Source organism: Lolium rigidum, chromosome 4, assembly GCF_022539505.1.
Source record: "Lolium rigidum isolate FL_2022 chromosome 4, APGP_CSIRO_Lrig_0.1, whole genome shotgun sequence".
Taxonomy (NCBI): Eukaryota; Viridiplantae; Streptophyta; class Magnoliopsida; order Poales; family Poaceae; genus Lolium; species Lolium rigidum.
In genome coordinates this window covers 88,081,545-88,103,989 of record NC_061511.1, presented here as the reverse complement: position 1 = coordinate 88,103,989, position 22,445 = coordinate 88,081,545, and the positions used below count along the sequence as shown (strand labels likewise).

Genomic DNA, 22,445 nt, shown 5'->3' with positions numbered 1-22,445 from the left:
GACGCGGAGCATTGTAGGGTGGCATTGTGTAACTTATTATGCCACCACATGAAGAGTGCGTATGCCTGATTTTCATCTTCGATTTTGCTCTTCAGAGATCGCGCATACTTCTATTTTTTGCTCCTTCCGACCTATACTCCCTCTCCACCTCTCGCCACTTCCTACCGCGCGCATGGCTCCTACAAGAGCTAGCAACCCAAGAACAGCACCCCTTCTTCCCACCGCAAAACTACCGAAACCTCCACGATCAGTCGATCGGGAGCTGGAGCTGGCGTCGTACGTGGTCCGTGACTCGGAATGGACGCGACGATCGGCGATCCGCTGCTGTTGGCGTCCGTTGAGCGGGCGTTCGAGAAGCAGCCGCTGCCCGACTTCTGGGAGCAGGCGACGCCGCGGGCGATGATCGTCGCGGTGGTGCTCTCCGTCGTCTTCGGCTTCGTGACCCTGCAGATCCAGATGTCCACCGGCGTCGTGCCGGGACTCAACATGCCCATCAGCGTCCTCAGCTTCATCTTCCTCAAGTGGTTCGTAAGCCTGCTCCGGTCCTGCGGCCTCCCAGGGTCGGAGCCCTTCACGCGACAGGAGAACTTATTGGTGCTCACCACCGTCACTACAGTCGGCAACTTAGCCCTAACCGGTAAGCGTGCATGCACTCCATGGCAACACTTTTTTAACTCACCAAATACCCATTACTATCGGTCTAAGGGTCTTAATTTTTTATCATGATCGAAATACAAAGGAATAGGGAAAACTCAGTAATAGGATATGATTACGTGTGCAAAGCAGAGGATTGCAAACAAGAGAATTTATTAAACATGAGTGTTTGATTCGCAGTAATAGGAAAACACATGAATTCTAAAAAAACATAATCAAACCAAGGTTAAAGTAAATTCAAAGGTGATATTAAATTATTATCATGCAAGTTATGACCTTTACCTTAGAAATGTAAAAAAATAGATATGAGTGGATTGTAAAATTCCTTTGTTTTTTCTATGGAACCTAAATCAATGGAAAAATATATCCATGCCTTTGAATCAAATTTATGAATAGTCCCACTAACACTATTCAAAAAATCATCCGATTCAACGATTTATCGGCCGATTAATCGCTACTTGATGGTCACCGATTAACCGATTACCTCATTTATCGCCCGATTAATCGGCTGATTTACCTATTATTCGCTAATCTCCAGCCAAATGAGTTGACAGCGATAAGCGATTTCCTCAACATTGCCCACTGAAATAAAAGAAATTCTTATGTCTCCCCTCTAGGATATTTCTATATACTACATCCGTTCCTAGATATAAGGTGTAATCTTTTTTGAGAAAAGTCTCCAAAATATAAGGTATATTATGTTGGGCAACTTATGTGGATATTTTTTAAGGATTTGATTGAGTTTCCTTATCTTTTTAAAATTTCTCTACTTTCTCATATCAATTTTTCAGGATAAAATCTTGCGTAATTTTTCCTCCACATGCATTTTTAATTACTGTACTAAAAACTACACACCTTATATCTAGGAATGGAGGTGGTAGTAATAAAGGCCATATGCATCACATGCATCTTATGATGCAGGGCCTATCCCCCTTTTCAAAGAAAAGGAACGGAGGGAGTACTAAAAAGGCTCTAAGATTGTTTTGAAGGAAAACTCCCACATCCACACAAAAAATTTGACGAAAAAGGCAGACTTTTCAGTTTTCATTTAATTAGAAGGAGAGCACAAGATGTACAAAGGACAAAACTGAAAAAAGAGAGCCAAAGAAAAGCTAGGGGAATATCAGATGTGAAAAACTGAAAAAGGGAGGGAGCTAGTATGGCTCCCTGGGTCTATCCAACAGATCAGCATCACTTGATCGACCTGCCTCTCTCCAAAGCTTTGCTTCGTCGACAACACACGCGTGGATCCTGCTCAAAGAAGCTGCTACCAGGTTAGCTGTACCAGGGCGGCAGGGCAGCCAAGCCCTTCCGCTTGGCAGGGGCTGAGCAAGCTGAGTGGAAACCAGCCACTCTTGCAGCTTGACCATATCATGTCTAGGTGCAAGCTGAGCCGAGCTGAGAACCCTCTCCCAGATGCTCTTCTGTCTCCGGCTCGCTGAGGCAAAGCACGCAAGCAACATTGTGCGGCCACCCCTTCTGCATCAGACGATGGACAGTGTGGCATTTACCCGGAACGGCAAGCCAAGCGAAGACGTGACATTTGAAAGGCGCAACACTGTTCCAAATGATCTCCTTGAAGCAGAACCGAGTAGAACCTTCAAATTGCATCACATAGCTGAAGTTGCGGAGTACTCTGCCATCTGCCGTCCATCTCCAATAGATACTATCAGCCATTTCAGGCTTTAGTTGCACAGCAGTCAGCCGATCAAACAATGGGATGAATTGATTCAGATCTTCAGGAGTTGAGTGCCCTTGAAGTTGCGAATCCACTTGTCGATATGCATGACCAACCCAACGGAGATGTTCCTCTTTTTTTAGATCGAAGGCTCGAAAAGCCGAACTTTAAATTAATAAAACCTTTTACGACTGAGTTTACAAATGTTGGAAAACAACTTACACACAACGAATACAACAATCACATCAAAATAGAAAAGGATGAAAATCCGCTTGATCCTCGAAGCTCTTGTCCTGCCCTATAGCTCGACAGAAGAAGAAGCAATGTTGATGAAGAAGGAAGTCGCCCCTGTCAGGAGGTGGAGCAGCTCACCCCGAGCACGGATGGACAACGACAAACATGATGCCAAGGGGAAGCACTCAAGCAGTACCACCTCACCACGTAGCTACACTAAAATATCGCTGCCGCCCGCAAAACTTGGGCTCCCAAGACCAAAACTGTCACAATAGGACATCAACAAAGATGCGGAGAAAGAGATGCGCAGAGCCACCAGGCTTGACCAGGGCTTGAACACTAAGAATTAGCTGCAGCCGGAGAGGGGATCACTTCCCCCTCACCGAGGCTCGAGGGCGACGAGCCACCGGCGAGCGAACACCTCCAGGAGAGCAAAGCACATCTCTTGCCGAAACACAACACGGAGACAGATAAACCGCTACAAGCTAGCTACCAGCTGCTGAAACTCAACCACCGACCCGGTATCTCTATGCGGCGCCTCTTCAGCGCATGGAGAACCGAGACCTATTTACGGAGGTCTGTACACGGTTGGAGGCTACGGCGAGGGATACTTTTTCCCTACATGGGTGGCAGCATAATCTACGGATTGAAATCCCACCCACATCTTAGGCGTTATATGATTCATCGTTCCGATATGTATTCCGCCTAGTTCCTTTTTAATTTGGTTTTTTTGGACTTAAAGACTCATAAACGGCTGTGTGCATCCTGGTTATGCAGAGGCTGGATGTAATTGCTTCTAAAAAGTAATAAAGCATCCTTTATCGAAAATCTCTATGCGGCGCCTCCATGGAGGGGACGACGCTAGATCTCCATTGCCGCCCAAGCTGAAGCTTTGTGTTTTCACCTGAGACAAGTAGGTCAGGAGAAGGGGGAGTATACCTCAACGGCGCCTTGAAGCGTCCCAATGTCATCGACGTCGTGGAGGCCGCCGTCAGCCAAGGGTCACCCCCGGTCCAGAGCCCCGCCTATGGCCTCACCTACCAATCATCGGAGCGAATCCAGGGCCGGGAGGTGTGGTTGAGAAGGACATGGAGGTGTAGCATCTTCAGATCTAGCGATGGAGGTCCGTCCAAGCGACCTCCACACCGCGCGCCCCGTCCGCCTCCACCACGTTGCCCACGCAACCGAGGCCGCTAGGTCGACACCGCCCTCTCCGTTCGAGGCCGTCACCTCAGATCCCGAGCTCCCCAATCCGGGGATGGAGCAGCGATGGCCTGGCCTCCATCTTCTTCGGTGGTCGCGCAGGCTTTCCCATCGGCTGATTTTGGCCGCAGCGAGGCCAGAGGAAGGGGGAAGGGTGGGCGGGGTTAGGGTCTTCGCCCTCGAGTCGCCTCCGTGAGGAGACTACGCGAGGGAAGCGTGTTAGGTGGAGATGTTCCTCTTGGTGCATCACTTAACCAGGTTGGGTGCAAGGGAGGCGAGGCTCGTTCCTCCCAACCAAGGATCATGCCAAAAATTGATCTTGAGACCAACTCCGGGATTGAACCCGAGAGATGTGTTGAACAAAGCACACACATGAGGCTTGTTCGTTTCAGTTCAAGATTGTGGGAGTGGTGTGGTTCTTGAGAACTTCTTCTGGTTGGGGAGGGGGCTCTGAATCTTCATGGAGCTTCACCGGTAGTTATTTCTTCTTCGTTTTCGGGGTGGATGTGGTCTTCTTGACCCGTCCGGCGACTTCCCGTCTGTAACCAACAACGTCAGGTCGACTCAGGGAGGAGTAACAGCGGCGGCGCGCCATCAACAGGTCTGCAGGCTAAAGATGAAACACATCTCAAAATTTTCATTATAATTTTCGTTTTTATTGAGATGTTTTGTACTGTTTAATATTTCTCTTAAAATAATACCAGGTTCTATTAGGAAAAAAACTACCACAGCTACCGCAACCTAAGGACATTGTTGCAGAGTGTTTTACAAACAGAGAAGTCATTTCCCTTGGTGCACGCAAACATGAGAGTGAAGAAAATTTAACAACCGAACATCGAATGGGATCAGAAGCCAAATAAAAGGAAAAAAAATTGCCTTTCAAAAAGGGTAAAATGAAATCTGCTAATCTGCGTCATTTCCACTTACACAAAACCCTAGAAATCCTCCAATTTCTCTCGCAAGGATTCCCATCTCTCCTGGCCCCCAGTCCCTCAGTTTCGCCGCCCAAATCCGGGATTTCCGTGATCTTCTCCTATCTGTTCGGCGGTCCGACGCCGACGACTACACCATCTTCATGGGGTTCCACGAGAATGAGAACGAGGACCTCACCAAGTGTGGCTTCTCCGAGGACATCTGGTAACACCCACTTCATTCCACCCAGATTTTTCGTACGTCGTTACGAATGTCTTAGTTAGATTTTGTGCGCCTTGAACTGATGCTATGCTGATGGAAGAATTCATGGGACAAGGAACTTTCTCAAGTTTGTATAGTAGGTTTTCCAGATGTATGAGGAGTGTGTGCACGATTAACTGCCAGAGAAAGCTGAGTTTGTTGTTAGTTCACGAAAGTTTGTTTATGGTTAGCAGCTGTTTCCTCATTGATATATCAGTTCCTTACTCTATTTTTTGTTTCGATATTGTTTTCAGAATCGATTCATAGCTTGATTGAGCAGTAGTTTTTGATCGGCAATTGTAATTCTTCATAATGAATCGGAACATCCAAATATCTAATTGGAAACTATCCCTGCTCACAACCAAATAATTCGGCATATTGAGCATCCACGTCTTGGGCTTCCCTGAAACAAATTCAATCTAATGAAAATTAATTTTGAGTCCCCAAAGTTGCTTGAATGCTGTTTTTCAGTTTTCTACCTTTTCGAGGGCGCGAGCCTTAAAAATAATCGTCTCATCGGCATATTAAAGGATACATAAACCACCATCCGGCAACTAGATGTCAAACTACCCCTCAATTTGAATATCTACTTTCGCATGATCAATCATGACGGCCAACATATCAGTCACTATGTTAAATAGTATGGGTAATAATGGATCTCCTTGCATTAATCACTTTTCTGTTTCCAAATAATGGCAAACGTCATCATCGACTTTAACGGGCACACTACCTCCAATGATGAAATTATGGATCCGACATGCAACACTTCTGTAGATCATTTCATATGGAAAGTTTGTTCAAGAAAATACAATATGACCTTGTCATAAGCATTTTCAAAGTCAGTATTGAGTATCACCCCGGTTAATATTTTCCACTATAATTCATGGACCATATCATGAAGGATCACCACACGATCTAGTGCAATGTAGAAGGTAGCATAATGACTAGGTCGACCATATAATGTTTTGAAAGGGAGAAGACAAAAGGGAGAGATTTATCCTATTTCGGTCTACCTACCATTCAGTTTCTCTTATCAATTAGCACAACCTTTTATTGTTTATCTAGCGTAGTTTTCACCTTCAAAACAAGGCATCAACTCTTTTTTATGATCCCGCTATGGTCCGCATTTCCTTGGCACGCTCAATGTCGCCGGTCTTGCATTCTACTTGACTTGAATCTCTTACGGTCGATGTTTACTAATCATAGTGTTCAATTATGACATGAAGTTGGGTATCAATAGGTGTTCTTGTTTGAAATGAATTTCATTTATTTCTCTAGATGAGGTGGTTACAGAGGATCAGCGGTGTGTAGCTCTACTCCAAGTCAACTAACTAAGTAAGAAAAACAATGTGCACATTTGTTCGCAATCCACGACCAAATTAGGATTGCAATGGTTGGAGGAGGGTTGATTTTTTCCCATATATTTTTAGGAAATATATAATATTTCATTTTAAATTTCACATTGACAAATATATCTTTTGTTTTCATTTATAGGTGGCTTTGCTTTGTACATCATAGCAATGACGTCCACCGTGGCAAAAGCACTTGGTGAAACAAATCCAGACCCAAGAGACATTGTTGACAACTTTCCAACAGGACAATGGATGTTATTCCTTCTCCTCATTGGTCTAATGTCAGTATTAACTAGTGTGCCACTGAACCAGGTAATACTTGTGTCATGTTCTTGTTGAATGATTGTGTCCCAATCTTAATTTGTGCATTTTACATGCATTATTTTGCATTTTATGTACATTATTTGTGCTATGCACTAGGGAGTGTGCCAGTTTTCGCAGTTGGAATCCATACTTTAATAGAAAAAATGGTGTACTACATATTATAATCCTATTGTGCAGTAATTTATATATAACTAGATTATTAGTCATCTGAAGTTTGTAACAATGATTTAGAAAACTTAGATTGATTCTGAAATGAGAAGTCATGTTTCCATGTAAAATTTATGCCATGGTTATTTGATACACCCGATTATTAAGTCCTTTTTCTCCATTCGATCCATGAATTTCGAGTCTCTCGACTAATCGACGACTAGTCCATGATTCGAAACTCCGAGGTTGACTCAGTTTCTTGACTTGACTTATTGGATGAGTTGGGCAACTAATTCAACTAGAGTCACCACTAACCTCACCTAGTCCAGCTTTTTTAGTTGAGCGACAAAAGAATTACCCCATCTGTCAGTTTTTTCCTATTTTTATTAGAGTAATTCTATAGTGCCTACCCAGTTTTGGAAAACCTAGATCTAGCTACCCAATTTCCGTCATGGAATCCAAAAATAATCCTGACTCCCATCGACTCAGTCCTCTCTCTTGACAGGTGCCGCTGCCACGAGCCTGGCGGCTGGCACCTGTTCCTTCTGGCTCTTGGTCTTCTCCTCCACCGGTTGTTGTGTGCATTTTACTGCATTATTTTGCATTTTACGTACACATTATTTGTGCTATGCACTAGGGAGCGTGCCAGTTTTCGCAGTTGGAATCCATACTTTGATAGAAAAGATTGTACTAGTTATTATAACCCTATTGTGCAGTAATTTGTATATAACTAGATTATAGTCATCTGAAGTTTGTAACAATGATTTAGAAAACTTAGATTGATTCTAAAATAAGAAGTCATGTTTCCATGTGAAATTTATGCCATGGTTATTCGATACACCCGATTATTAACTCCTTTTCCTCCATTCGATCCATGGATTTCTAGTCTCTCGACTAATCGACGACTAGCCCATGAGTCGCAACTCCGAGGTCAACTCAGTTTCTTGACTTGACTCATTGGATGAGTTGGGCAACTCATTCAACTAGAGTCACGACTAACCTCAACTAGTCCAGTTTTTTGAGTTGAGCGACAAAAGAATTACCCCATCTGTCATTTTTGTCCTATTTTTATTAGAGTAATTCTATATCACCTGCCCAGTATTAGAAAACCTAGATCTAGCTGCCCAGTTTTCTGTCATGGAACCCAAAAATAATCCTGACTCCTGCCGACCCAGTCCTCTGTCTTGACAGGTGTCGCTGCCACGAGCCTGGCGGCTGGCACCTGTTCCTTCTGGCTCTTGGTCTTCACCACCGGTTGTTGTTGCTCCGAGGATCCTCCCCTGTTGTTGTGGATGATGGTCCTCTCCTTCCTACATCGGCAGCTGCAAGTCTGCTCCTCCATCGGTGGTTGTTGTTGTTGCTGGCATGCTCCTCTACCGTCTGCTTCTGCTTCCAGGATCCTCCCCCAACTATCCTTCATCGTCAGATGTTGATATGCCTTGCTCTTGCTGGTGTCACCCTCCACTCCCATGGCCACATAAAATGTAGCACTTCACTTCTTGTAACACCTCTCCCTACTCCGATGGACATACTCACATCCACCTATCCTATGCAGCATCTTGTTCTAGCTCTCCGCCAACCTACATATCTCCATTGCTAAAACTTCACTCGTCCAATGCCTCTTAGATACCATACCATACATATATCTAAGTTTGGAAGGATATGGTGAACATGAATGATGTCCGCACAGATCGCGTGTAGCTAGTTTTCAAAAGTAAGACTATCAAATCCACAATGGAGCTGATTGGTAATGGTTTTATTGATTTTCGTTATCTTCACTAAAATGTACTTAAGAGATATTCTTAATTCTAGGCAAGGTAAACGAGAGTGATTGAGAGGTAACAACGTAATAGTAAATAAAGATGTAAAGAGAAACGATATGGTGCTAATGCTATGAAGTTCTTGAAACTCAATGGGCGTGAAGTGTTCCTTGGGGAGTTGCAGATTTACCACCAGCATTGTTACTAAGTTGATAAGGATTTAATATGTTCTTGTTGCATATGTGATGTGAGGAGAGGTTCGAATAAGGGTGCTCCTTGAAGCACTACTCCACACCCCTCATAACTCCTACCTTTCCCCTCGCATGTCGAGCATATTAAGGGTCTCCCCATGGCTATGGTCATATGCTCTTGTACCTCGTACCCCTGGTTGAGACATGGTTGAAACCGGCGGCAGATTCTGTCCCTAATGGAAAATATTGCATGGTGCACAACATACAACATCATCGAAGACAACCACCACTTTCACATGTTACAATTAAACAACATAAATATTTATTTAAATCATAGAGGTGTTAGGGGCCTCCATCTCCCTAAGAACAAATGGAACTACTCACTCATGGGGGCAAATAACATCATCATAAATATCAACGAAGTACGATGAATCAAATGAATATAAATGCAAACCAATCTAAGATTTAATATTACAACAAGATGGATGATGATGAAGATGATGATGGTGCTGATGGTGATGATGACGATGATGCCCAAGCCTCCCAGATCTGAGCAACGGCATGGTAGATCCCCTTCATTGAGTTCCCCCTCCATATCCCGTCGGAAGATGAGGTTTTCTGGTTTTCTGGTATCTCTACGCCTCTGATTTGAGATGCGTCTTCAGAGGGTCTAAATATTTGACGATATGAAGCCGCCGCCATGTGGTACGGTTACGCGGTACGGGCTGGTGTGACCGTAAAATTGGTAGCTAAGTCTTATGTTTCCTCTACTTCGCGAATTTCTTCCTTGATTTAGCTTCTGGGTGCTTGGCAAATGCGAGGAAGGCATTTTAATGCCTTCAATCATCATTGTTACACCCAGATATGATCTATTTTATTGAATTGTCAATCCTCCGACTTAAATGTGGGATCCTAGTGAAACAAGCAAACTAGGTGCGCACTAGCGTGCTAAATAACAAAAACTCCCTACTACCACAACATTTAGGTGTCGTTTTTTGCACTCATTAATGCACATGAATGGGAGCACAAAACCTAACCCTTGATGGTTAACATCATACTCTTCATTAGAAATCAAGGTGGAGGATAGTGAGATGAGAACTATGTCATGAGATGGTTTGAATATAAACTACACATCAACAAAATTGACAATAAATATTAAAACAAATTGTTGTTTTCCAATAAAATATATATTTCATATATATATATATATATCCACTAATGATTGTTCTTCACACTATAGGTGATGATTCTTGACTACAGATTACTATTCCCAACAGGAACAGCTCAAGCTCACCTTATTAACAGTTTTCACACCCCTCATGGAGCTATTATGGCAAAGTATGACGTGTCATTATTTCTCTTGCTGCAAATTGGTTTGTTAAAAATTGCATTCTTTGTTTTGGATTCACAAATCTAATATTTATGTTCAATCCAGGATTCAAGTCGCAACCATATTCAAATTTTTTTTTGGTAGTTTTTCTTGGACTGCATTCTCATGGCTATATGCATCAGGAAAAGATTGTGGATTTTCAAGCTTTCCGTTATTTGGATTACAGTTATATAAGAAGAGGTATGGAATATGTTTTCTAATAAACATCAAAAGATTTGTTAGACATTATCATACCATTCCCCCATGGATCAATAGGACTACAGTTATATAATAAAAGGTGCGTAATATGACAATGGACATTTCACAACATATATATACTTTGTAAAACGTATTTTCACTGCATGATTGCTAATATTATGCAAAATCAACATGGGACTTTTTCTTTTCTGCATATTCTGCATTTGTTTACACATGTTCCAACATGTTACTCATCTATGCTTTTTTTAGGAGGCAATGACAAGTTTGTACATAAATTATGAATGGGTATAACCGTTTAGTTATACGACAATATTCCTTACTGGAAGCAGTGATCCCGTACTGACATATAGTTATGTGCTTGTAGGTTTTTCTTTGATTTTTCTGCAACATTTATTGGCGTGGGAATGATTTGCCCACTTATGGTGAACATTACGTTTCTTGTTGGTGGTATCGCATCTTGGGGATTGTTGTTCCCTTTTCTCGAAACAAAAAGTGGGCAATGGTATCATACTCCTAGTCCATCAAGTTTGGCAGGGATTAATGGATACAAGGTATGTAAAACGTAACAAGAAAAGTACTTATTGGTTGCAAATTCATCTAATTAAAAATCTAGGGAATGAACATTTAATACTAGGATTTCTGGCATGACTGGTTTTCGTTCGTGTGATTAGCCTAGTGTATATGTTCTTGTCATATTAGTATGGCCCATTGCATTTAGTAGCTAGCTCCTAGTTACACGCATGACAAGAATGATTAGTAAGCACATGCGGTAAAAATCGAAAATAATAATAATACAGTCTTAGCAACATGATTGTACACTCTTACCTAGTACTCGATCATCAGATAAGTACATCAACATGATAGGGTGTAACTCAGTCTCGTAAGTACATTTGTATCATTGTGCTAACTAACATTGACGATTGTAGTGACTCCACATGTGAGTTTGACCAAGTGATATGGTACACCTATGTAGTTACATCACGACTATACAATTTTCTAAACAACGTAGCAAATGATAATTATCCGAAGTTGTATCAACTTGTACACAGTATGATAAGTACATTACTATTGTGGTGTAACTAATACTAAGGACTATGGAACTACAATACCTAATAACTTTGCGCCAAACAATATTGTAAATAGATCATCACCATGGTAACTATATCATTGTTATCACCATAATAAGGTACGTACATCACAATCATGGTGGTAATGTATACATCATAAATGGTGATATAACAATTCTAGCCAAGTGGTACGGTGAATTGATATAACAATTCTAGCCAAGTGGCACGGTGAATGCATCACTACTACTGTATTAACTTTCCTTGTAGAATGCAAGAATAGCCAGAGATGCCCATGTAGTAGTCTGCTCCTCCAGGTTTTTGAGTCGTGACTCAAAACTGAGTCGCCAACCCTATGACCTAGTGATTTGTCGACGAAAGTCTTTGTATGTCACCATAATTCATTGTTTAGTCGTGAGTCACCGTGATTTTGAGAAAATGACTCAGTGACTATATTGCGACTAAACAATGACTCAAAATCCATGGTGCTCCTAGAACTTGGCACGTACAGTACATGTACATAGGCGTTGAGGACTCCATGATTTATGCATGTATAACAAAACTAAAGGCATTACTCTCTTAAATTAACTGGACTGAAATACTGTAATTTTTTTTACCAATACGGTGATTTCACAAGTTATTGAGTGGTAACTTTTAACACACAAAAATAGTCCAACCTACTAGAGGAGATCTAGATGCAAATCACACATTAAAGTAAACTTGAAAGTGTAGGAGTACCGTGAATTCCGCTTTTAAACAAGTTACCATGTTCAGATTCACAACATTGCAATACATGTATACACATGTTGTGAGCATATACACACGTGGAACATATCTAGAGACATCTAGAAATGGCACATGGTCAAGCACAAACATACATAAGCCCCTATGGAAACTGAAATTACATACATGTCTCGAAGATATTTTGTGTTGGACAAAGTTTTTGCCTGTTGCTTAAGGCCTTATTTACTTCTAGGGTATTTACGGGGATAGGAGGGGATTATTTCGTATCCCGGAAAATTCCCACTAGTCCGTTTACTTCTCTGGTTTTGAACGACATAATCCCGAGATATCCCCTCCCATCCCCTAGCTCCCATCCCCATATTTTTTGCCTAAATCAAAAACTCGCCATTATACTAGTGTATTTTTGGGGAAGAGTATTTGAGGGGATTGGGTGAACACCAAATCCCTTCTCATCCTTATACCCATTGAGAAGAAAAATACGAGAGAAGTAAACAAGGCCTAAGATATTTGCCAGAGGAAGAAGAGATGGAGCACCATCTGACCTAGATCCAGCTTAACTTCATCACAAGAACTCATTTTTGAACCAAGTAGAACTTTGTGGCATGTCGGTAAGGGACCACCTGATGTGTCACTGTACACCGGATATGTTGTGACATTGTCCCAAACAGATTGGTGAAGGAATGATGGAACCACTTTTAGTTGTATTTCTCAGAAACACTAAGCTGTCTGCTCACTGGCATGGTGGGTGCTGCTGGATGCACAAGTTCTAAGCAATTGCCCTTCCAGAAACACCGCCACGACCGCGGTTGAAGAAGACCACTAGTGCCTGCCACCATGCATCATGTACAAGTCTAGCGTTCTCCACAATAGTTTGAAGCGGGTGTCGCGTTGGGAGTCCATTTAGGAAGAAAAATATATACCTCATGCTTGCCCCGCCGCCTCAACCAGAAAACCTACTGCATAGATCCATCCCCAATCAAGGAGGAGGCCACTCCATCGGTGGATGATCTTGTGCACTCTTATTCGCTTCCGCGGACACCATTGTTATAGCCAAATTGTCTGTCAAAACGCCTAACCTAGGCTAGGCCACGGATATAGAAACCTCTGCAAGGTTCAACGACTCCCTTCCCGTCGATGACTAGGAGGCCATTAGGATAGGGGAGCCGTCGGAGAACGGCGCTAGAAAGTTGGTTGTAGGGCGGGGGGGGGGGGGGATTGTTCTTTCTCTCTTCTCCAGGAAGAAAGGCGAGAAAGCAAAGTACTCAAAGCGTAAATTTGGGTAAATTTGGGTAATGGCTTAAGAGTTAAAATATTTTGAATTTTTTGTTTCACAAGTATGCAATTGACTTTTCATTGTTTTATTTGGTTGCGCGTGCAACACCCTAGATGCACCTTCCTATCACTCTATGTTTGTAGTGTCCATCCACTATTGTAATGATATGTCGTAAGTTTTAGACGATGTTGCACTATAGCCCCGTTCTAGAATTCATTATTTCTAAGGGCATGTGCACTTGTTGAGAAGCCTTTTCTTAGTTATTCATATCATCTACATATCATAAAAGACACGTTCTACAATGACCTCTTTGTGTTATCTATAGAAATTAATACTTGCATGAATATTGTGTATTAATAGCAACTAGAAAATAATATGACTAAGATATTTACTGCAATTGAGAAATAAACTTATCTTGGGTGACAAGAGACCATCTCTTAACTAAGATAAGACAATAGCTTTTTTCATCTCTCTCTCTCTCTCTCTCTCTCTCTCTCTCTCTCTCTCTCTCCCATCTAAGAAAAAAATTCTTTGTGTCCTCTTTAGGCTGATGTGTTCCCCAGTTGTATGTTCCCTAAGTCTGTTTGTGAGTTTGTCAATCCAAGGTATCATTGCTAACCTGCGATAAAATATTGACTATAAAAATAACTCATGGTTTATCAATCATAAATAAAGGAATTAGATGTAAATTTTGGGCTGCCTTCACGAAGGTGAAGAAATTTGGGTGGACACCTACCTCACAGTGTGAGGCAGGTTTGCCCTTACTGTGTCATATCTTGGGCTACATAGACTCATACTAGCACGCCTCAACATGGTTTGTAATCTTGAGAAGTCTCAGATACTTATCATTTTCTTCCTTTTTTTCCGTTGAACTTGTGCCCGACAGTCGAAGCAAGAGGATTTTTCAATCTTGCAATCAGTTAGTTATTAAAACCTAATGGGATAATGTGAGAAATGTTCATTAGACTTTTAGCACCAGGGACAATGGCAGAAATGTTGTTTAGAGCGCATTATGGTTCCTCATATCCAAATCCATGCTTCCTATAAGAAAAAGGAGGCCAAAATCGACGATGGGTCACTGCATACAAAAAAAGCTTTGCATGTAGATGCGAGGGTGGTGTTTTGGCTCCCGCAAGCAATGCTCTTAGAAGACAGTAAATTCATTAAAAAATATATCTTAAAATTTCAAAACAATCTGATTTTTTATGGTGTACATATTTGTGTATTTCACATGTCTGCAAACTTTCATGAAGAAAAGACATATTTTGTGTCCTGAAACGACAAAAAAAAAAGTGATGCAAAAAATTCTATTGATGGAGCATCAAATTTGTTTTCGTCGAAGGTCGCGAAAATTTGTTTTTTCCTTTAAACTTTGTGTGAACATAGGACATGTCACATGAACATGTAGATGTGATAATTTTTCAGATTCTTTATTTCAAAAGCCTTTTTTGGAAGTAGGAGCATATGCTCGTGGGGACCGTTTTAAATTTCTGTGTAGATGCATTATTTCTAGATAGTGGAGGCTAACTTTTGGATCTACATGACCTTATAGGATCCTCTCAAAGTGCCCCTTCTATGCGTCTCTGTGCAGCACATGTTACTATGGTCAAACAGACATTACTAGGATTTATTTACATTCTACAAAAAAAATTCTATTATGACTTTAGTTGCTCTTTGTTTCGCATGATTCTCAAAACACAAGGCAAATACTAAAGATGGAGACCCACGGGTTTTTATCATATAGTGTTTGGGATCACACGAAAAGGCAAAGGAACTATAACAAGAGGTTGAATGGATGGAATTTATGCTCAATAATAGAGTCCAGTGCAATCCTTGGAAAATAATTTATGGACTCCAATTATACAAATCAAATGACAAACATGAAAAATCAAATGATATAAATCTCCCAAAATCATTTGAAATTTCTTTGAATTAGCTTTTGTGGACTGAGATAGAATAATTTTTGTATCACATCTCCTTGTCCGTGTTAAATTTTCGAAATACTGGGGATGAGTTCATATGGTGATTAAATTGAGGTGGGACGTACAAAGCAGCAGATGTATATATGATCTCCTTTTTCAAGCCTTTTTTTCATGGACAACCCAACGTTATTTGTTAAAGTGATATTACGAATTCCTAGATGAATGTTTTACTCCCTCCGATCCATGAAAAGTGTCGTGATTTTAGTTCAAATTCACTTAAATTTGAACTAAGATCACGACGCTTATTAAGATCAGAGGAGTAGCTTTCTTTTTATTCAAGTGTGTTCTGATACATTTTATTAGCTTCCCCATAAGCTAGAATACTCTCTCCGGAGTTTCTTTTCCAATATAACTACAGTTGGACGTCCAACATCCGATCAAGATTAGACATCCGCGTAAAAATTCCGCTCAATCGTGAATCACAATTTATATGCTCAAACATATTAAACTTACAAATGTACTAGAGAAACATTGCCTTTGAAACTGTTCGTTGAAATGTTTTTCCTTTGTTCTATTGACAGGTCTTTATTTCAGTTGCACTGATTCTGACTGATGGCATTTACAACTTCATTACACTTCTTATTGCTGCCTTCCTCGACTTCAGGCAGAAACAACAAGAAACAGATACAGTGGTGGGTAACTACTTGAGAAAACACCCCAGTCTGAACTACGATGACCGTAGAAGGATTGAGGTATTCCTGGAGAACAAAATCCCTGCTTCCCTGCCAGTGGCTGCGTACGGCGTGTGCGCAATAATCTGTGGGGTAGTTATCCCACAAATATTTCACCAGGTAAATTTCCTTCACGTCATTGCGATGTACATCATCGTCCCGGTGGTTGCCCTCACCAACACCTACGCAACTGGGCTCACGGACTGGAACATCGCCTATACATACGCCAAGTTCACAATCTTCGTCGTCGCAGCATGGGTTGCCAAGCCAGGCGCGATTATTGTTGCCCTTGTATCCTGCGGGCTAGTGGTGTCAGCGCTTCACATCTCTTCGCAGATGACGCAGGACGTGAAGACAGGTTACATGACACTGACCTCGCAACGGGCTCTGATCATGATGCAGACCTTCGGCGTAATCGTCGGCTCCGTTCTTACACCGTGTATCTTCCGTGCCTTCCAAAGAAGCGCCAAGGCGAATGTCCCCATCGGAGCAGCGGACTCAGAATACCCGTGCCCCTATGCAATGCTCTACCGTGCCATGGCGGTGATCGGCACGGGAGGTGTCAAGGAACTCCCTGACCATTGCCTCACCTTCTGCTACGCTGCTGCTGGCTTCGCCGTCGCGGTGAACACGCTCTCGGTCGTGTCTCAGAGGAAAGGCTGGAAGATACAGGTGTACATTCCCAGTGTCACGGTCTTAGCGTTGCCCTTCTTCATCGGGTCAGCCGTCGCTATCGATATGTGCATAGGCAGCGCGGTGATTTTCCTGTGGATGAAGATGAACAGCCAGAGCGCCGCCATACTGTCATCAGCAGTTGCAGCCGGCTTGATCTGTGGGGAAGGGCTATTCGCGTTGCCATCGGCGTTGTTCACCCTTTTCAGTGTGGAGGCACCAATGTGCATGAAGTTCATTCATAGTGGAAAGCAGGTTGACTTGGCAGATTCCTTCATAAGAAACATGTCAACACCGGCAAAGCCATGACGGATGCATCCAGAGGTAAAAACTAACCGAATTTCCCTTCTGAGCTAGTAGGTCTCAAAGGATGGAAATAAGTACTCTGCAGCTATGAACAAACCCACCAGGCTACAGTGATTAGCATTACAGATTCAATCATCATTTAATCCAAATCAGAGTTTATGGGTGCAATACTACAACCATTAGAGGCACTGTTTGAGAACTGAGGCTTCCAATGGTTTTTTTTTAGATGGCTTCGAATGGTTGGCATTGCAGAGATTGTACTACAGTAGTTAGATGCAGCATTTTATGTAGTTTTGACCTAGAATTGTTTAATGTACTTTTCTGCATTTGTTATAACTGTATATGATACGTTTTAGTTCCATAATGTCAAACATTGTAGTACCATAGGCGGAAATTTCTAGATATCGTTTTTATGCAATATAGATGGCATGCTCGACATGCATATGATTGTCTGTTGAATGGCGAAAGTAGTTTCGTAGTAGTTTAGTCTTATTATGTGCAGAAGGATGGAAATAACTTCTGTCACAAAGGATGGAAATAACTACTCTGCGGCTATGAACATATCCATCAGGCTACGGTTACAATTTCAAGCATCTTTCCATCCAAACCAGAGGTTATGGATGCAAATACTGCAGCTGTTACAGGCGTTGTGGTGGCTTTGAATGGTTGGTATTACATATATTACTACAATAGTAGACACAAAGCATTTCTCTAGTTTTATCTAACAGTGTGTATGCACTCCCCTGATGCACATTAATGCACCCATCCTTATTTTTTCTTCTAATTGTACGTGAGATAACATTTTAGTTGCACCCACTACAGAGTGAGATAAACCTTAACAGTCTCCTTAGTTTAATACTCTGTCAAAACAAAGTAGTACCGTGAGCACAAATTTCTCAACTATTGTTATGCAATAGATTTCATAATCAAACAAATTTCCAACTCTGTGTACCATGTCATTCGGAAGATTGTATACTATCTGTCGACTAGGTGAAAACATCTGACAGATAATATTTGGGTCCTCAGAAGTCTGCACTAACTAATCAGTAACATTTACTATACTGCAGTCTCAGACAAAATTACCATACTGTCGTGTGGTTTTAATTCTGAATTTTGGGACACAATTTAACTTCGTTTCCCTTCTGCTATAGTAGATAAGTAATGAAAAGGAAAAGCCCAGTTCAGAGAAAGAGAGGTTAATACAAGGTCGTCCAAATCAAGAAAAGTGAAACTGGGTTAGCATGGTCCAAAGAATTTCAAGTAATATGATCCATCATGCGCTCTTGCTAAATGCTTTACAAGTAGCACTATCTTCAAGGCATAAACCAGTACAATCACGTTTCTGTCTTCCCAACAGGGGTACAGACCTGACTGATGTTTGGTAGTTACATGCAGCGCTTGCAACAACAGCTATCCCCCCAGTTAAACTGAAGCAAAATGCTTCTCTAAAATATGGACATGAATGCAATGTGACATAGTTCTTCTGAGACAACTTCTGCAACCTAGATCAAAATCTGGGAGATGATTGCTTTAGCCTTCAGAAGAAGATTGTGGATACCCCCATAGCGAAGCACCCAAATGCTACCCAAGGACTCAATCGTTCACCTGATGAAGCAACACAAGAAAGGTTCAATTTCGGACACTTAAGACAACAGGGTGCATTAATATCAAATAGTGTGTTCTTCAGAAAAATCATATGTGCACATCGTTTGTTTCATGGCATAAGCTTGACACACCACCTATATGTGTAAATAGTAAGTACGAATCGGCAATTATTGTTCATGACCAAGAACAACCAAATTTAAGCATTAATGATACTTTGGTTTTCTATGGTAAACGAACTATCCGCATCTATACAAACGAAAAATCAAATGAGCTATGAACATTCATAGACAAAAACAATCTGCTTCTATGCAAAATGCTTTCGCACCTGAGTTTCCACTAATATAAAGCAAGGTACAGTCAATAACTTGTAGTTGATTGACACTGGTTAAGCCTATTAATTAAGCCGGTCCTTGCAAATATTACAAACGTCTATATTCCAAGCAAAACTAAATTTAAATAAGAAGTTAAGGTTCATAGACAATGTCATGCACTATGCCCGTCAGCACAAGCCAAAGCAGGACTCAACGGCACCAACTCTGCCTTAAGGATTTGTAATTTGCTCTATCCTAAGTTATCTCGTTATTTGTTTGGAAAGGACCATTACATTGATTCCCTATAATAATATGCCAGGGGCAGCTGTTATAAAGCATGGAAATTATCGTTGTTTGATTATCCAAGAAATAAACAACAGACAATGGAGGCTTTCCACCACAATCCTATCTCTCCCTTGGGCGCCACGGCCCCAAGTCCATGCACCAGCCCCAGACCTCCTACCACCCATAGCTATCCTCGGAACTTACCACCTAACGGGAAGAATCACCATAAACTTATATGAAGCCTGCTAACTGCTACAACCAGGCACTACCTCTAACAATGATCTGGGACAGGTGAAACCTTATACAGACTGAAGATCAGCATTTACATGTCTTCAGGGGTTATAACTAAGCATGAGTCGATTTCAAATTCTTTTCCATTCATGGAGAATTTCAAAAGGAGCTGATGATACAAAATAAAAATGGCTTACCACTTGCTTAAATCCACAATCCCCCTTTACAGTTGAAGGTCATAAGTTCCTAAGTTGATTCTCTATCAGCAATTTATGTAGTTTTAGCATTGAATGCATAAGTTGAACTAAGACTTTGAGTGAAGGAAAAAAATGCTGCAGATCAAGTACACTGCATGTCCACTGGTCAATTCAACTTTCAAGTGTCACTAATAAATATGTGGTGTGTTTTCAGTTTTCTGTACCAACAGGAATTAGCGCATGAACAAGGTTCAGGAAAGCGGGAAAAAGCGCCGCTTATGCGCGCTAAAGCGCAATGCGGAGGCCTTCCGCATCAATTGCATAAGCGCTTAAGCGGAAAAAAGCGGAGAAAAGAGGGGAAAAAGCGCCGCTTATGCGCGCTAAACGGAAGGCCACCGCACCAATTACGCTTAACGATTTCTTGAACCTTGCGCATGAATCAACCAGATAGTGCCGAAAATGAAATCAATATGTAATGCAACAACAGCTTACATGGGATCTGAAATTTTCAGTTAAGTTTGTGATACTAAAAGCAATTTCTCCTTTGGGTATTGTCAACAAAATCTGAGCAGTTCGGGGAAAATTGAAAAGATCTAGTTTGCAGCGTTTTTTTCTAAAAAAAAGCAAGATAAGTGAAATCAAGGAAAATATGAGAACTCGTCTACAAAGCAAATGCAGTAAACATTGCCAACAAAAAACAACTATGAATTTCTTTGAAATAGTTCAACATTTGCAATTTCAGCATGTCAGGTTTGTTGAGTATGAAAAGAAACTAACATAATGAATCAAACCCAAAGAGTCTATTTACATTTTGACCAATATAAATAAGTCGTAATCAATCCCCAACAACAGGAACTACAACACAAATGAGATAGTGAAGCTTTCTGTCAATTGTTTTCATTTATTTAGTAGCCCTAACAAGGTAAACAAGAAGCAATGAATTTAAGAAGATTATCTCTAAACAATAAAGTCCATAGAAAGAATATAGTATGAACCACTAGAGCAGTCTAGCCTGAACTTAACCTATTAGCGCCTTGATCATCAATCAACTTTGCAATACAGCTCGACAGATGAAACTAGGTGCATACGCTGAGAAAAAATAGTGGTCCAAATCAAGAGAAACTAGGAAACATGCAGCAGATTTATCAACAATTGGAAATGAGCTACCATAGGATTGGAAGTGGAAGCTCAGAAAGAAGCATACCTATTCTGGCGGCTTTCCAGAAGAAACCACGGAATCTGTCAAGAGATGAAATTCAAGTAAGAAAATAAAGAATATCTGAGATAAAATAATGTCTGCAGTCTGCCCTTCCAGTCATATGTGGGTTCATGGCCTTCCAATTTAACAAATTTTAAGAGGCAATTGCATGAAGAACAGTTGGGCACGAGAGGTCCATACGAAAAATAAAGATGACCTATCTTTGATCCAGAGGATTTTGTGGAGATCGGTTATCCTTAGGAATTTGCCTATAAGGGCTATTTATTTGTAGTATTGTTGTTCATACGAATTTGTTCTAACTTCTAAGGATAACATTGTAATCCTTCTATGCACTATATTTGTGTAAGAAAAAACTTCCCTTCACTCATCATGGAAAGATACCAATTTTCTTCCTACGGTGTGATCAGACATGATTTTAAGGCCTATAGGATCATGTAGCCATAACATTCCAGTCATACTTTTTTTTTTTTTGTGTGTTTCTTACATCCTAGGAGTGAAAGAGGTTCCTTATGGAGTTAGCAAATAAAGCTTAATCCTATATAAAAACAGGGGTATCCGTGCATAGACAAAACAGACGAGTTTTACGATTTTACCACTCGAGCTTCATCTGTATCAGAAATTCATAGGTTCCAATTGACTCTGAATCAGCAAAAGATTGGGCATCCAACAGTTCAATGAAAATGCCCCAAATTAAAACTCCATAAGGTTGGACATCGGACAGCGTCTACAACCCCAAATTAAAATGCCCTACACTAAACCTGACAGTTGACGCAGGCCCACGGAGAATCCATGGTTAAACGTAACCACAAGATAAGCTGCAGTTCTTCAAACTAATCTTGACAGTTCAATTTATGTTCATTTGCCAAGAAAGGAAACACAAACTGAGCAGATCAGAGCGCGCACAAGGAAAAACCTCAGATTGCTATTCAAATTGGGAATCTTTGGAAAATATACCCGGTGCGGTCGTTGAGGATGGCAGGGAACTGCATCTTGACGTAGGTGCAGGTGCAGATCACGAGCAGCACCACGATGAGGAAGGAGTTGAAGTTGAACAGCGCCGACTGGAATCACGCCAGCCAACAAGAATTAGGTTTCCAGATCCGTCGAGTTAAAGCGAAGCGAGGGGGGAGGAGGTGATCTGGAGACGAGGTGGGGGAGGGATCGATTGCTTACCATGGCGCTGAGCTCCTACCGTGGTCGCGCCCGCGGTGGTCTCGTGATTTCTTCTCCCGGACAGTGAAGCTGTGAAGGCGATTCGGTAAATCTTGGATCTACAGGCTCGCGGCGGGTGTGTACACAGGTGTGTGCGTACACAAGCTATCCGGCTATGACTTGCATAGCGGCCGCTTGCCAGAAAAGCAACCTAGCGGTGGAAGCAGTTATACATCCGGGTTTCAAAAAATACCATACACATGTCCTAAATACTCGTGCAAAATTTTGGTAGAAATTGCACTGTATTTTAAGCTAGAAAAAATTGTGGCTAGGTATAGGAGTAGATATTTGTAAGAAATTTGCCTTTTTGTATAGCTAAAACTACAACATATTTTTCTCCAAAATTTCTACCGTACCTTCGAAATATTT

General features: G+C 41.4%; 2 protein-coding genes across 2 annotated transcripts; one reads left to right on the top strand and one right to left on the bottom strand.

Moving 5' to 3' along the window:
• The first annotated feature begins 297 nt into the window (after positions 1 to 297).
• On the top strand, positions 298 to 17,019 carry LOC124647342 (probable metal-nicotianamine transporter YSL3). Its single transcript, XM_047187303.1, has 6 exons — positions 298 to 637; positions 6,437 to 6,606; positions 9,957 to 10,054; positions 10,152 to 10,286; positions 10,669 to 10,866; positions 16,017 to 17,019. Exons 1-6 carry the CDS (start codon positions 298 to 300, stop codon positions 17,017 to 17,019), a joined length of 1,944 nt encoding a protein of 647 aa, XP_047043259.1.
• A 1,213-nt stretch (positions 17,020 to 18,232) lies between these two features.
• LOC124649416 (protein kish-like) lies at positions 18,233 to 22,173 on the bottom strand. The gene is made up of 4 exons (XM_047189061.1): positions 22,038 to 22,173; positions 21,819 to 21,925; positions 20,850 to 20,884; positions 18,233 to 18,621 (listed from the first exon to the last, which is right to left on the bottom strand). The coding sequence occupies exons 1-4, from the start codon at positions 22,038 to 22,040 to the stop codon at positions 18,554 to 18,556; spliced, it is 213 nt and encodes a 70-aa protein (XP_047045017.1). The 5' UTR covers positions 22,041 to 22,173; the 3' UTR covers positions 18,233 to 18,553.
• Positions 22,174 to 22,445: the final 272 nt, after the last annotated feature.

Excerpts from the sequence above, each read along its gene's own strand:
- LOC124649416 (XM_047189061.1), bottom strand. Across the intron at positions 20,885-21,818 it reads ATCCTCAACGACCGCACCGG|ATTCCGTGGTTTCTTCTGGA; the intron begins GTATATTTTCCA and ends ATCTCTTGACAG. Across the intron at positions 18,622-20,849 it reads CTGGAAAGCCGCCAGAATAG|GTGAACGATTGAGTCCTTGG; the intron begins GTATGCTTCTTT and ends TTGCTTCATCAG.
- LOC124647342 (XM_047187303.1), top strand. The coding sequence starts at position 298 with ATGGACGCGACGATCGGCGATCCGCTGCTGTTGGCGTCCGTTGAGCGG. Across the intron at positions 638-6,436 it reads CGGCAACTTAGCCCTAACCG|GTGGCTTTGCTTTGTACATC; the intron begins GTAAGCGTGCAT and ends TTTCATTTATAG. Across the intron at positions 10,055-10,151 it reads CATGGAGCTATTATGGCAAA|GATTCAAGTCGCAACCATAT; the intron begins GTATGACGTGTC and ends TGTTCAATCCAG.